Source organism: Pan paniscus, chromosome 11 (genome assembly GCF_029289425.2).
Source record: "Pan paniscus chromosome 11, NHGRI_mPanPan1-v2.0_pri, whole genome shotgun sequence".
Lineage (NCBI taxonomy): Eukaryota > Metazoa > Chordata > Mammalia > Primates > Hominidae > Pan > Pan paniscus.
In genome coordinates this window covers 89,517,045-89,532,561 of record NC_073260.2, presented here as the reverse complement: position 1 = coordinate 89,532,561, position 15,517 = coordinate 89,517,045, and the positions used below count along the sequence as shown (strand labels likewise).

Here is a 15,517-nt window from a genome sequence, read left to right as displayed (position 1 = left end):
GAGGGTTAGGACAGGGCCTGTGTAAGATTTCCACAACTACCCCTCTAGCTTCCTTAGGACTCCCATCCCTTTTGGTGTAGGTCCCCAAAGTAACTTAAGCACTGTCTAATGCTCCCAACCAACTTACCTGAAGCTGCCAAAGCCCCGACTCTGCTGAAGGGTCTGGGCAAACATCTCATACTTCCGAATGTCATTGTCACTGACAGAACGGCGCGCAAAGCGCATGGCTTCTTCAAAGTGATCTCGACGGATCTCAGGCACTGGATCATCCTCTTCTACCTCCTATAGTTGGTAAACACAGATCACTAGGGCTAGCTAAAGCCCAGCCTGGATTTCATCCCAGGCCTCCCATTACTGCAGTTTATTGGTCTCCTTGCCCTTCCAATCCAACCTGAGGTAAGATGCTAGGCCATGCTTCCTAAAATTGAGTCACTGCTCTGCTTAAAAACTTGTCAATGCACTCTGGAAAAGGGAAAACTGTAGGGACAGAAATCACATCAGTGATGGGGCTTAAGGAGGGGAGATGTTGACTGAAGTGGCTTAGGAAACTTTTTGAGATAGTAGAAATTTTAAGTCTCAACTGTGGTAGTAGTTATAGAACTTACATACATTTGTCAAAAAGCATGGAAATGGTATATAAAAAGAGTGAATTTTATTGTATTTATATCATACCTTAATAAACCTTAATACTTTAAAAGGAAATGCCAACGGCTTTCAGTGCTTACCACATTTGGATTACATCCTACCTAGCGGTCTCACTTCCAGTGACATATATACTCTTAAATCTACCCAGGGTTTCCCAATGATTGCAATCCTACTACTAGAGCACATTATTTGGGCTGCTTATTCCCTTTATTCAAATTCTACTCTCTTCACAGCCCAGCTCAAAACCTATCTCTTCCATTGAGAGGCCAATTGCTGTGACTTATGTGACTACCTCCTAGGATTAGTTCTTCAGTAGTTTTTAAGCTTTTATGGGAGAGAGAAGGGATGTCACAGACCCTTCAAAAGGGAAAGAAAGCCATTTATTTGCTCATTAAGTCCCATGTTTGGAACTTAATGAATTAATTAAGGGTAACACAAGACATAGTGGAAAACAAGTGAGATGACAGAGATCTTACCTTTATGGAGCTTACACACACATGAATTTGCCTTTTCATTTTGGGAGGTCTGTGGAACCTATCCCTTCCCCAACCATCAGGGATAAGTATATGAGTCTCATCTCAGCTCAAAACCTTGCTCTGTGGCTCATGCCTGTAATCCCAGCACTTTGGGAGGCCGAGGTGGGCACATCACAAGGTCAGGAGATCAAGACCATCCTGGCTAACATGGTGAAACCACGTTTCTAGTAAAAAAAAATACAAAAAACTAGCCGGACATGGTGGCATGTGCCTGTAGTCCCAGCTACTCGGGAGGCTGAGGCAGGAGAACCGCTTGAACCTGGGAGGCGGAAGTTGCAGTGAGCCAAGATCGTGCCACTGCACTCCAGTCTGGGCAACAGAGTGAGACTTCGTCAAAAAAAAAAACCAAAAACCAAAAAACAAAAAAACCTTGCTGTGTTTGCTGCACTATCATACTTTGATTTCCCTCATGGAGCTTGGTTCAGACTGAGAATGGAGCCTGCCCATCTCTTCTCGGCCTTATTCCAAATTGAATGGATTCACCTCAGCATTCTTTATCTTTGATGCCCTATTAAAATTCTTCTCAGTTAGATGATCTTTCCAATAGCTTCTACTCTCAACTCCAGGGCATGGTGGTGGCTGTTGCCTGGCTCCCCATGATTGGCACATCTGGGGAAAGGATGCAGACTCACCATGGCTGATGGGTTTGTCTGCCTCTCTCGTTCTCGCCTAATCTCACTCTCGATGGATTCACGGATGGCCAGCTTGCAAGCACGCTGGCAAATCTCTGTCAGGTCAGCTCCAGAGAAGCCATTAGTCATTTTAGCCAGGAACTCCAAGTCCACATCCTAAAAGAAGCAGCAGAGGTACCTTAGCATTTAGCCTCTCCTCTCGAGATACACAGATCTTTGGGCTACCCAAGCACTCCCAACTACAGTTTGCCCCTTCTTTGGCCACCCCATTTTATTCCTGATTCTAGATTATCTTGATATCCTCAAAAATTCTACCTTCCCTTTAGACCAACCCTAACCCCAGTGGAATCTTGTCCAGAAACTAAAGAGCACTCCGTACCAGCCTGAGGACTCATGCAAGTCTCCCACAGCCCATGATCTTGCACCTGCCTTGGCAACTGGGGACTTGCGCAGGTTAGCCTTGAGGATGGCAACACGGGACTTCTCATCAGGAAGTGGGATGTAGATGAGCTGATCAAGACGGCCAGGTCTGAGGATGGCAGGATCAATGATGTCAGGCCGGTTGGTAGCGCCAATGATGAACACATTTTTTTTTGTGGACATGCCATCCATTTCTGTCAGGATCTGGTTGATGACTCGGTCAGCAGCCCCACCACCATCTCCAATGTTACCTCCACGAGCCTTGGCAATCGAATCCAGCTCATCAAAGAATAGCACACAGGGGGCAGCTTGGCGGGCCTGTAGGAGGAATGGATTGATTCAAGCACTAACAAAACTAGATGTCTCCAGGCAAACGTGGTGGCTCACACCTGTATTCCCAGCACTTTGGGAGGCCAAGGTGGGAGGATCACTTGAGGCCAGAAATCCGAAACCAGCATGGGCAACATACTGAGACTTCGTCTCTACAAAAAATAAAAAATTAGCCAGATGTGGTGACGCATGCCTATAGTCCCAGCTACTCAGGAGACTGAAGTAGGAGAATTGCTTAAGCCCAGGTTTCAAGGTTACAGTGAGCCATGACTGTACCACTGCCCTCCAACCTGGGCAACAGAGCCAGACCCTGTCTCGAGAGAGAGAGAGAAAAAAAAAATAACACTAGATCTCTCAGACCTCAGAAAGAAAATCAAGTGACTTACTGTGCAGTTGAGCAGCCAGCAGTAAGAATGTTTCAACCCTCTTAAAGAAAAACAGCCTCTATTCCTTGCCCTCAGGCAAATCAATACATAGTTCAGCCTATTGTAGCTCACCTTGTCAAAGATTTCTCTGACATTGGCCTCAGACTCCCCAAACCACATGGTGAGAAGCTCAGGACCCTTGATGGAGATGAAGTTGGCCTGGCATTCATTAGCAATGGCTTTGGCCAACAAAGTTTTCCCACAGCCAGGAGGTCCATAGAACAGAACTCCCTTGGAGGGTGTCATGCCAAACTTCAGGAATTTGTCTGGGTGCTCCACAGGATACTAGGAGGAAAAGGAAAGAGGGTTCAAGGCTACCTCCACATTTTGAAAGAAACCTAACTAAACAGAAGCATCCCCTCCATTATTTCATGGTGTACCCAATGGTATCAGATCCAGGTTCTCTAGAAGAAGACTCCTTAGTGCCTTAAACCTAAGAACAGTAGGTTCCTAAGTCGTGCTCTCACAATTCTTGCAGCAAATGTGTTGACACCCTGAGATCACCCAGGTCGATTACAATGTACAGAGGCAGTGACTCACCCTGGACGAAGTTGCCCTACCTGGACCAGCTCCTGTAGCTCACGTTTGACATCCTCTAGGCCCCCGATGTCTTCCCAGGTTACCTGTGGCACTTCTACCACGGTTTCCCGCAGTGCTGATGGGTTACTCTGGCTCAAGGCCCACTAGAAAAGGAGGGAAAACTGGGGATGAGACTTACCAAGGGAGGGGTCAAAGCACATATGTGTGTACCTGAGGCACGGGTGTGGTCCTTACCCGGAAGTCATCCATAGTAACTGCTAGGGAGTTCATGACCTCGGCATCAATGGTCTCATCCTCTAGGTCAATGAGATCCATCTTCTTGCGGATGGCTTGCAGAGCAGCCTCTGAGCACAGGGCTGCTAAGTCAGCACCCACATGCCCGTGAGTCTCATTGGCTACCTGCAGAGAAAGATCTACTTACTATGCTGCCTCAAAGACCCAGCTGCTGCAGGAGGCTCAGAGACAACAGAATCCTTCCCCTGACTCTATCCCTGGGTCCTCTCATTTCCTTGAATATATACTAGCAATACCTTTATGGGCTGGGTTTTAAGTACTTAATTCTGGACTTGGGACCTAGAAATAAGGCTGCTCCAACAATTCTGATTTACTCTAAATGCAGCGTCAACTATGAAAAATGCCAACTCCAATTTCCTGGATTCAATCTCAGATTACTTCCTTTCCCCTGTCCAGAAATCAAAACCCATCTCCTCACATCTTAACCTCATGTCTCTAGCCAGTTCCCAGCAACTGCCTAGAGACTGTAACGCCTGGTCAGCCCTCATCATCACTTCACCTGTTCCAGGTCCACATCATCTGCCAGCTTCATGTTCTTGGTATGGATCTGAAGAATCTCTAAGCGTCCTGTAGCATCAGGAATTCCAATATCTACCTCCCTGTCAAAGCGACCTGTGGGACAGTACACAAACATAAACAGGGCTCATTTCTAATCCAGAGGTAAGAGACAGGCCTAGGGTGACCAACCATCTCAGCCAGCACAGGATTGTCCTAATGTCAGCACTGAAAAAGTCTCAAGCTCTGGGAAACCTTTCAGTCTCAGGAAAACCAGGGTGGTTGGTCACTCTAGACAGGACGTAGGATAAAGGAAAAAGACCCCTGGACCCAATCACTGTGAAGGGCTTCAAGAGGATTAGGTGACTTAGATAAAGAAGAGAAGTAGGACCTAAGCAAGGACAGGGTCAAAAGTATCTGGAGTCCTTACCAAATCGCCGTAGAGCTGGGTCAATGCTGTTGGGTCTATTGGTTGCTGCCATAACAATCACATGTGCTCTCTGCTTTAGGCCATCCATGAGGGTCAACAACTGTGATACAATGCGCCGCTCCACCTCGCCATGAGTCTGCCAGAACAGGATGTCTGGTCAGAAGTGAAGTCAGGGCCTTTCAACCCCCCTCTATCCCCTCAGGTAAGCTCCTACTTTCTCTCTTTTGGGAGCGATGGCATCCAGCTCATCAATGAAGATGATGGCAGGAGCATTCTTCTCAGCCTCCTCAAAGGCTTTGCGAAGGTTGCTCTCAGACTCACCAGCCAATTTGCTCATGATCTCAGGACCTGAAAGGATACAGAATGGAGACAATAACAAAATGATAGTCTTTCCCAATTCCTCCCAAAAATCAGTTATCTTGCTTGTTTGGCCCAGAGACAGGTCCTGGGTGAGAAGGTGGTAACCTCTGCCTACTTCTCACATCCTCTACCAGCCATTATCCCAGGACAGCCACCAGGCAAGGCTGGAGAGAAGCCCAGGGACTCACTATACTCTTCTCACAGTTGAACTGTAAAGGTGACAGCAAATGCTCTAGGACCTCTGGCCAGAGCAGGAGAGATGGCACACCAGATGGCACACCACTAAATAGCATTCTCCAAGAGCCAGTGATCAAAGTTCATTTTCCCCAAACCCTCTCAAATCACTAACCATTCACCCTTTGATTTCTCATTCTAGCTTGCTCCCGCTCTGCAGTCTGTCCACAATCTTTCTCAAAGCGGGCAGGACAGGGAGCACCAATGTAAAATATCTTCCCTTTATTGCTCTTCTGTCTGTAACATACCCCAGCATAAGAAATATGCTATAAACGTGAAGGAGGGCATGGGTGCAAAAAGGATGTGCTCATAAGTGCTCCAGCTCATAAGCCCAGTTCAAAATTGGGTCTAGCTAGACATAAGATGAACCAAATATCTTACCATTAATCAAGAAGAAGAAGGCTCCAGTCTCATTTGCTACAGCTCGAGCAATCAGGGTCTTTCCTGTTCCAGGAGGTCCGTAAAGCAGGATTCCTCTAGGAGGCTGTGGACCAATGCAGAGTGTGATTAGGTTCCCACCTCCTCCCAAACCCTAAAATGGCTTGACTAGGGCTCCAGAGAGGGTGAGAATCAGGCTTCAACCCTGACAATATTAAGAATAAGCCCTCAGCAGTAAATGCTAAGAAGACGATTACTTTAGGCCACACTCATTTCTATTACTAGCAGGGAAAATACTGCTAGAAAGTGGGCAACATTTATGATTGCAACTTGCATAGGAGACTAAGGGCAGAGAAACTGTAGTCCAAATGCGTTTGAAGATTCATGACTAGGGAAAGGCAAGAGGCCATTACACTAAGGGCTCAATTTTAGACAGACCAAGGGCCAAAGACTAGCTAAGCCATTTAAGAGAGCAGGGTCTATTTTCTTCATTGCCAGAGGATCACTCACTCCAGTAATCATGCCCTCCAGAATTTATCACACTGGAATGCTGTTCCTTACAATCATCATTTTTCTTCTTCGACACTACCCTTTCTATGGCCTCATCCACAAGCAGAACATGTAAACTGTCCACATAGAAAATGAAATTATTTGTGTGCCACCCACTAGGAAAATGAGTAACTTCATCTTCAGTGTGTTCCATGGAAACACTTTCCCACTAGGAAAAGATTGAGAAGCTACACTCTAGACCAATAGTTCTCAAATGTTTTAGACTCAGAACCCTTTAACACTCTGAAAATTTCCTTAACTTCCTTACTTCTACTGGGTGACATTGCTCTAGACAGGCTGGCAAACTATGGTGAGATTTGTTTTTACAGGGTCCATTGATGCAAGAATGGCTTTTATATTCTAAGAGTTGTAAAGAAAAACCCATATATATATGTATGTGTGTTTTGTGCGCACACGCACACAACAGACAATTTGATTAGCCTACTCTGGTTTTAGACCATCAACTCTAATGAATTTAGAGCCTTAAGTAAACTAAAGGACACGTTATTGCTCCTCTAATCCAAGGCAATAATGAAAGCCGTGCATGAAAACAGTCCCAGGATTAGACATTGGGACAGGATTAGACATTGGCACCACTTTAGACTTGATTCCAGGGCCCAGGATGCTCACCTTCACACCAATTGCCTTAAAGAGGGCAGGATGTCTCAGGGGCAGTTCCACCATCTCCTTGATCTGAGCTAGCTGCTTCCTGCAGCCACCAATGTCATCATAACCTACTTCATTCAAGGACTCTTCCTCATCCTGAATATGGAGGAGATAAAGAAAGGAGAAGGCAAGAATATTATATCAGCAAAAGCTGAGTTTCTCTACATCATTCCACTACCTAGTGTGCAAAAACCTACCGTATAAGAAGATTCTCAACCCGACATGGTGGCTCACATCTGTAATCCCAGCACTTTGGGAGGCAGAGGTGGGAGGAATGCTTGAGTCCAGGAGTTCCTGGGCAATACAGCAAGACTCCATCTCATTAAAAATTAAATTAAATTTAAAAAAGATTCTCCTCTAAAGGGATCCGGCCTCAAAGAACAACTACAAAAATCCCAAGGCAAAGATTTCTAGCACAGTCCTTGCCTCTCACATTACTCGTAGTCTTACTGAGAAGGGGTCTCTAAAATCTGAAGCTGGAAACCCTGGGAATGGGCAGAGGCCTGAAGCCACCATCAGCTTTACTTCAAAAATGATTTCAATCACTTATATATTTTGGGTTCAGTCTAGTTTTCTGAAATTCCTGGCATTAGGTAAATCCAAGAAACAATTAGGCCCAGAAATGAATAGCTGGCAGGTTTCTCATCCCTGAAAGATGGTTAGTTCTCCAAAGAACACCCAGTCTTTTTCTCTTTTGAGACAGAGTCTCACTCTGTCACCCAGGCTGGAGTGCAGTGGTACAATCTCAGCTCACTGCAACCTCCGACTCCTGGGTTCAACCGATTCTCCTGCCTCAGCCTCCTGAGTAGCTGGGATTACAGATGTGCACCACCATGCCAGGCTAATTTTTGTATTTTTAGTAGAGATTGGGTTTCACCATGTTGCCCAGGCTGGTCTTGAACACCTGACCTCAAGTGATCTGCCCACCTCAGTCTCCCAAAGTACTGGGATTACAGGTGTCAGCCACCGCAGCCGGCCGAGCACCCAGTCCTGACAGTTACCACATGATGCCACACTGAGTAATCATAAAATTGGATACTGGAATCAGGGAGAAAACTCACCTCTCGTTTGATAGGCTCCCCTTCGCAGTGGATCACTGTGTCTGGAGCTACAATGCAATAAGGGCTAGGATCTGTTTCCACCACTTTGAACTCCACAGCACGCATCCCACCACGGACAAGAAAAATGTCTCCTGCGAGAGCAAACAGTACAAGCACAGTTAGAGGTGTCAACTACAAGACAAAGTGAGAACTCATCAGACCCTGGGGTCAAAATGCCAAGCTCATTAGATAGTGCCCTTCATTAGATATTGCCCTATCTCTCCCCAACTCCACCCCACCTGTCTTAATAAGCAGCAGGCAAGACGAGAAAGGTAAACTGTGAAGAGTCCCTCTGACAAGAGGTCAGTGAACAAAACCTGACATGTCAGAAGCCCATCAAGTTCTGACTTCTGCCATATAGGTAGCCCAAGTTTTCACTACAACCACCAATGGTAGAACTGTGCACTCTGGACCCTGACCCAGCCAAAATGGACCACCTTCTCCTTCAGAGATCCATAAAGATAGCTTACTCTCCTGGAACAGAGAAGGGGAGAGATGGAGCAAGGGAAGGATGGAGGAAAGAAAGGGGGTAAAACATATGAATATGTGTGCAGGGTTTGCATGTGTGTGTATACAAATATATGAAAATGAGTCTAGCAGCCGGGCACAGTGGCTCACCTGAGGTCAAGAGTTCGAGACGAGCCTGACCAACATGGTGAAACCCCGTCTCTACTAAAAACACAAAAATTAGCTGGGCGTGGCAGCAGACGCCTGTAATCCCAGCTACTTGGGAGGCTGAGGCAGGAGAATTGCTTGAACCCAGGAGGCGGAGGTTGCAGTGAGCCGAGATTGCACCATTGCGCTCCAGCCTGGGGGACAGCGCGAGACTCCGTCTCAAAAAAAAAAGAAAAGAAAATGAGACTAGGCTTGATGGCTCATGCCTGTAATCCCAGCACTTTGGGAGGCCATGGCAGGTGGATCACTTGAGCCCAGCAGTTTGAGACCAGCCTGGGCATCATAGTGAGACCCTGTCTCTTTTTTTTTTTTTTGAGACAGAGTCTTGCTCTGTCACCCAGGCTGCAGTACTGTGGCCCGATCTTGGCTCACTGCAACCTCCACCTCTTGGGTTCAAGCAATTCTCATGCCTCAGCCTCCCAGGTAGCTGGGATTACAGGTGCCCACGATGGGGTTTCGCCACGTTGGCCAGGCTGGTCTCAAACTCCTGGCCTCAAGTGATCCACCCGCCTCAGCCTCCCAAATTGCTGGGATTATAGGTGTGAGCCACGGTGCCCAGCTGACCCCATCTCTTAAAAAATAAATAAATAAATACAGGGGAAAAGCATAAAAGATTTAAAAAAAAAAAAAGAAAAAGAAAATGAGATAAAGATGTTCCAAGGTTTATTCCCTACAGTCAATAATCCTTAAGTTCAGAATTAACTCTCACCTTTCCGGATGGGTCGATACGCTTCCAGGAAGTATGGCTTAAGGTATACCTCAAAGAGATTACCAGTAATGCCTTCCACCGTGTCATCAATGGGCAGCACATGGATACGTTTGCCGTACTTCACATCAGGGCATGGCTGGATGCTGAGGATGACAAGCAGACTCCATATTACCAACCACACTTCGGGCCCAAGCACTGGGTGTCCAAAAGGGCCTGGCACAGATAGCTGATAGTAAGTGAAAAAGAAAAGGCAGGATGGCTTTAGGCGAAGAGAGGAAGGAGAACAGGGTGGAAGTGAGGGCGAAGGAACAGCCCCACTCACTCCTAATCAGTGAGCCAAAATCAAGAGCCACACATTTAGAAACCCCACAAAGACATGCAGGGTCTTCAGGGAGATATCCAAGGATGATCCCCTTCTAGCTAATACTGGTGACCCAATATTACAAGGGAAGGTCTTAAGCTAACAATTGTCAGGGTCAGTGAAACAGAAGTGAAAAAAAACAAAATTATCTCAGCCAGGTGGTCAGAACACCTTGAGGAAGTGACTAAGCACTCCCAAGAAGAAAGCTACACGAAACTTAGACTCCATTAAAAAGAATCAAAAGCCTCAGATGATCCTGGCCAGGTGATGGTTGGTTGGGTAGGAGTGGCTAGAGATGACTCCAAGATGGGGTAACCTCTTGCCTAAAATTATGCAAGAACAAGCAAAATCACTCACACTGAGAGCTATCCTAGGTCTGGCTCCAACTATTCCTCTCTCCCGGGTTAACTTAGGGGCTTAAAAGACCTGCTAGCAGCTCACCTTCCATGCTCATACCCCCACCTCATTCCAACCCCAACACAAGCCATTAATTAGACATACTAGTGAGAGTAGTGAGGAGCTTATTTGGCATATACATACACACCCTCGAGTGGTATCCTAAGCCAGGCTATAAGTATGATAAATTACACCTCTAGTAGGAAAAAATAAAGCCATCAAGAAAGTTATAGGAACGCCAATTTGTCTCAAGGGACCTGCAGAAATGGATTTTGAAGTCCCAGGAAGGCAGAACCAAAACCTAAAGACAACCCTGTAGCATAAGTCTTCCCATGACCAGGAGGCTTCCTGCATCGACAGGCGCCAAGAACTTGGTCCTGCCTGTAATACATGGGTCCTGCCTGTAATGCAGGCTATCTCTGGCCTCCCATCCCTGTGAAGCCAAAAACCCCACACATACCTGATGACATCCCCTAGGCGTACACGAAGGTTATTCCGAACAACTCTATTCATCCGAATCTTCTCATCAGAACAAGTATCATCAGAAAGGACGATGCAAACAGCTTCTCGTCTCTTCTTTCCTTTCAGCAACACTGTGTCACCTCGGAACAACTGCAATTCATCCATCTTGGGCTGAGGAAAGAAAGTTAAGGCCTTTGGGTCATTGGGCAGAAGGGGAGTAAGCAGCAGCCCTGGAGATTGGGATTCCCAGTAAACCCCACTCTATCTGCAGTCACTGCAAGAAAAATGAGAAAAGAAACCTGGGAAAATCCCTCAAGTAAGTGCAGTAAGGAAAGACTAGTCTGTGGCCACAGCTTACCTGGGACAAGGACACCACACTGTTGTCCTCATTGATGGCTTCATCAACAATTAACCGATTGGGACGGTTCTTCTGCTTGAGAATGGCTGTTGACAGGTCATCACCTTTTGAACTAGAAGGAGGAAATGGAGTCAGTAGATACTCCTGCCCCAAGCGCCTCGCCAGTCTCTAAAACTCATACTTAGGAAAGAAACAGTGAATAGATGAAGCTGTCCCTAGACCAGAAAGCTCAGATGAAGGAAAGGCAGCCAAGGTCAGGAGGAGCAGTATCTAGCATACATATTACAATACCCATTCCAGCAGCTCCTGGTATTTTGAGCGTCAGTGTCCCAGCTATAAGGCCCCAAGTGAGTGATCCTGCCCCAGGGTCAGAAAATAATGGCCTAAGAAGAAGACATAATAGAAATGGAGACTGAATAGTTATTAGAGAAATAAAAATAGTCTTAGACTTACAGAAGAGTGGTTAAGAGCAGGAACTCTATAGTCAGACCCATTGGGTCTGAATTCCAATTATGCCACTGCTTAATTGTGATCTTGGGCAAGTTACCTAACCTCTGAACTTTGATGTCCTCCTCTATAAAAGAAGGAATATAATACTTATCTCAGAGACTTATTGTCTTAAGGGAGATAATGAATGTAAAATGCTTAAAATAATACCTAGCACATGGTATTAATAGTCACCATGATTAACAGTATAGAGTAAAGCATAAGCTAACTTTCCAGGGAATGAAGTAAGCCAGACAACCTCCCTTGAGGCTCAGGGAGGCCTTAAGTTCTACCAAGCAAGCCTGGGGACAATGAAGCAGAATCATTGGCGCTACCCTCCTTATAGGCTAAACCTACTGATGCCAGGGCATTCCATAGTACCAAAGGAATGCCAAGCATAAAGACCATCGTATTTGGAAAAAACACTAACAGACATGAAACCGCCAGAAAGAGGCTCAAGGTCAAAAGGAACTTCACAGTAATATCTGCAAAAGTACACAATTCCATAAAGTTGGCTCAAAAAATCAAAACCAAGAAATGCTGAGACATGGGGCAAATCCAAATCCCTCTCACCCAAATCAAAGTCGACTGGGTCTACACTCAGTGTTATTTCCTAGAAGCTAGGATCATTCACCAGACAGTGACACCAACTTATTACTAGCCCATTTCCAGCTGTCACTTACTAGACTCAGCGAGGTCCCTCTCCCTCTTTTTTTTTTGAGATGGAGTTTTGCTTTTGGTGCCAGGCTGGAATGCGATGCTGCGCTCTCAGCTAACTGCAACCTCCACCTCCCGGGTTCAAGTGATTCTCCTGCCTCAGCCTCCCGAGTAGCTGGGATTACAGGCATGTGCCACCACACCTGGCTAATTTTGCATTTTTACTAGAGATGGGGTTTCACCATGGTGGGCAGGCTGGTCTCAAACTCCTGACCTCAGGTGATCTGCCCACCTCGGCCTCCCAAAGTACTGGGATTACAGGCGTGAGCCACAGCACCCAGCGCTCTCTCTTTTTTAAGAGCGGCCTCGTGTTAGTAAGGCTCAGGAAAACATAAGCATTAACCAAAGTAGGAAGGCCAGACAATGAAGGAAGCAAAGAAAATAAATTTTTAAAACGAATTTCTTCATTCAACAAATTCATGAGTGTCTATTATGTACCAGGCATTGTTCTAAGGGCTGGGGATACTGAAGTCAACAAAACAAGACAAAATAGTATTACCATTGGAAATATCCTCACAATTTGCAAGAGACAAAGAAAAATGCTGTGCTCAGCTAGGAAGCCATGGGGTTCTTACATCTTTGGGTCCTGATACACCCAAGAGAAAAACAAACCCCATTCATCTAACAAAATGGTAGGCCTTCTGCTAACCCTCACACATAGGCTGCATTTTTAACCACTGCCTCTAAACTAGTTTCTAACGACAGTTTCCTCTGCTCAAATTTGCTTCCCCCATTCCAAAAGTCTGCCACTCCAGGCACAATGCTGCTGAGTAGGCAGACTCTTCCAATGCTTATCAACACACTAGAGGCCAAGCATGCTCAATGTGACAGTTGAGAGCAATGTAAACCCACGAGCTCTCCCACTCCTGTCCCATCAAAATACTCTTTCAGGGACTGCCCATCTTCTTGCTTGACTTATAGAACTGGGACTGGAGAAAAATAAAATGCCAGATGCCTCTAGTCACCATAGTTTTTTACTTTTTGAAACGGAGTCTCCCTCTGTTGCCCAGGCTGGAGTGCAGTGGCGCGATCTCCCTCACTGCAATCTCTGCCTCCCTGGGTTCAAGTGATTCTCCTGCCTCAGCCTCCAGAGTGGCTGGGACTACAGGTGTGCACCACCACCATGCCTGGCTACTTTTTGCATTTTAATAGAGATGGGGTTTCTCCATGTTGCCCGGGCTGGTCTCAAACTCCTGACCTCAAGTGATCTGCCTGCCTCGGCCTCCCAAAATGCTGGGATTACAGGCCTGAGCCACTGTGCCCGGTCAATAGTTTGTATTTTAATCTCAAAGCTGTATCCTAGGAAAACCTCCATTCTGCCTACCATCCCAGACTCTGGCTCTGGAGATGAGTGGTATGCCCTTTTCTTAACGTAAAGCCTCTAATTCTCCATCTACCTACTGAGATCAGATGTGGTAATCTCTAAAAGAGTGAATTTGGCCTGACCATGGGCCAAAAGCAGTTCTGGACACTCTTTGGGGCCATCCTCCATTGTCTTCTGTATAAGTCAATCCCTTTCCAGAACTGCACAGGGGATTCCACGGGACTTGGAAGGGTTTCAGCTAAGAGTCATCAAGGTGACAAAGAGGTTAGAAACAGCTGATGATGCCAGGTTCCAAGAATTTTAGATTTTTACTTTTGAAAATAAAAGGCTGACTGCATATAAACCAAAAGAATACTTTCAGAATAAGTGACTCTTTTAAATAAGCAACTGAGTAATACTTTATCCGAATTCAGAAACTTGAGAAAAAGGAACACACCTCAAAAAACTAATCTCTTCAAGGAAGGAAGGTAATTTGCATAGAGTTTCCTTGGGCTGGCTGCGTTTTTTTTTTTTTTTAGCCTCTAAAAGCTCTCTATTCTAAATTGAATGGGCTGAGGTAGCCAAGTTTTATCTAACGCTTTCCTAAGGATGGAGGTGGGGTCAGAAAGCCCCAGAGCCCGGATAATTTCGCAATATAGCTGGTTGGGGAAAGGGGTGCGCGCACATTTGTGTTTTTGAAGAGTTAGTGCAACTCTAAACTGCACACCACGAAAGCTGGAAATCTGGAAAGGCGCACAAAACACGAACTGAGACTCCAACTTTAGCAAGAACCTAAAATGTTAAAGAAAAATTCCCTTCTCCCCACCCACGAGTCATAACATTAAGGAAAACTGGCTCAAACTTTCTAGTATGAACAACAGGCCTAAAGTAAGAAGACCAGAAGCGAAAGGTAGGGCTCGCCCTCTCCTTAACAGTACTTCACTACTCAGGTCACACACAGAGGATGCCCACCTCCGGCCCCGCCGACCCGGCTCCAAAAAGGCGGCTGTGAGCTTCCCTGAGCTTGGCGGGCCTTCCCCGACCCCGGGCTCCGCCTCGGTGGCAGAGCTCCTGAGGCCTTCACATGGCGCAAAGTCCACGCCCACCGGGCCCGGCTGGGGCCTCGGGCTCGCGGGGCCTGCTCTCTCCGGGGACCAAAGGCTTTCGGCGGGTGGTAGGCCGGACGGCAGACTGGCACCCCAAAGCCCCGGGGCGCCGCGCCGGCGGAGTGGGCCGGAAGACCTGGCCAGGCCCAGACGTCCGTTCTAAGGGAGCCAATCGGGCGGGCCGGGGCCTGCATGACACAGCACGATCCGGCCCAGGCTCCGACCCGGACCCAACGCAAGCCCCGCCTAGGGGGCGCGCGGGTGCGCAGCTGGCCCCAGCCGGGCCTGCCGGGTCCACGGCCCCTCACTCGCCCCCTAGCTTCCCTTCCCTCTTTCCTGGTCTCCACCTCTCTGACGCGCCCACGGCCAGGCCCCGCCGGGCCTACCCTGCGCGGCTGGTCCCGGTGCGCGCCGCCGCAGCAAGCGAACGGCGCGCGCACACTCACTCGGCTCCAGAAGCCATGGCGCGCGCCTCTCCCGGCCGGCGGCTGTGGCGGCCCGCGGGTAACGGCTACGAGCGGTGGCAAGCGACCGACTGGGCCGGGGCTCGGCTCTCCCAGGCGGTGGGCGAGCAGCGGCGACAAACCCGCAAGCGGCTTCCCTCTCGCTTCCTCCCACCGGCAGCGAGGCGTCGGGCGAACAACGCTGGCTCCTGATCCGCGAGGTGGCAGTGGCAGTGGCAGTGGCAGCGGCAGCGGCAGCGACGACTCAAACGACGGTCGCAGACGCTTCGCTGAGACTGAGCCGAGAAGAGCCGAATCATCGGAAGGGAAGCTGCTCCCACCTCAGCCAATCAGCGCCTGCCCTGCGGACTCTCGCCCGCCTCTCCGCGCCTCTCCCCAGCAACCCGCAGATCACAGCCAGTCAGGAAATTCGCTTGCGGCCTGGCTCCCGCCTCAGTGATGCGACA

General features: G+C 47.7%; 1 protein-coding gene across 3 annotated transcripts in view; it reads right to left on the bottom strand.

Moving 5' to 3' along the window:
- VCP (valosin containing protein) overlaps window positions 1-15,517 on the bottom strand; it is a 16,203-nt gene extending 686 nt beyond the window's left edge. The window contains exons 1-16 of one of the 3 annotated variants that reach the window (XM_003829817.4): window positions 15,054-15,517; window positions 10,996-11,107; window positions 10,636-10,808; window positions 9,419-9,561; window positions 7,996-8,126; window positions 6,899-7,030; window positions 5,723-5,825; window positions 4,962-5,095; window positions 4,748-4,883; window positions 4,322-4,434; window positions 3,763-3,927; window positions 3,549-3,671; window positions 3,061-3,273; window positions 2,243-2,551; window positions 1,814-1,969; window positions 128-282 (exon numbers count right to left, since the gene is read on the bottom strand). In XM_003829817.4, the coding sequence (XP_003829865.1) occupies window positions 128-282; window positions 1,814-1,969; window positions 2,243-2,551; window positions 3,061-3,273; window positions 3,549-3,671; window positions 3,763-3,927; window positions 4,322-4,434; window positions 4,748-4,883; window positions 4,962-5,095; window positions 5,723-5,825; window positions 6,899-7,030; window positions 7,996-8,126; window positions 9,419-9,561; window positions 10,636-10,808; window positions 10,996-11,107; window positions 15,054-15,070 (2,315 nt within the window). In that variant the 5' untranslated portion in view covers window positions 15,071-15,517. Of the gene's footprint in view, window positions 1-127; window positions 283-1,813; window positions 1,970-2,238; window positions 2,552-3,060; window positions 3,274-3,548; window positions 3,672-3,762; window positions 3,928-4,321; window positions 4,435-4,747; window positions 4,884-4,961; window positions 5,096-5,722; window positions 5,826-6,898; window positions 7,031-7,995; window positions 8,127-9,418; window positions 9,562-10,635; window positions 10,809-10,995; window positions 11,108-14,473; window positions 14,761-15,053 lie in introns of those variants that run through there. The other 2 variants (XM_008955210.5, XM_055117259.1) reach the window with 2 other exon arrangements.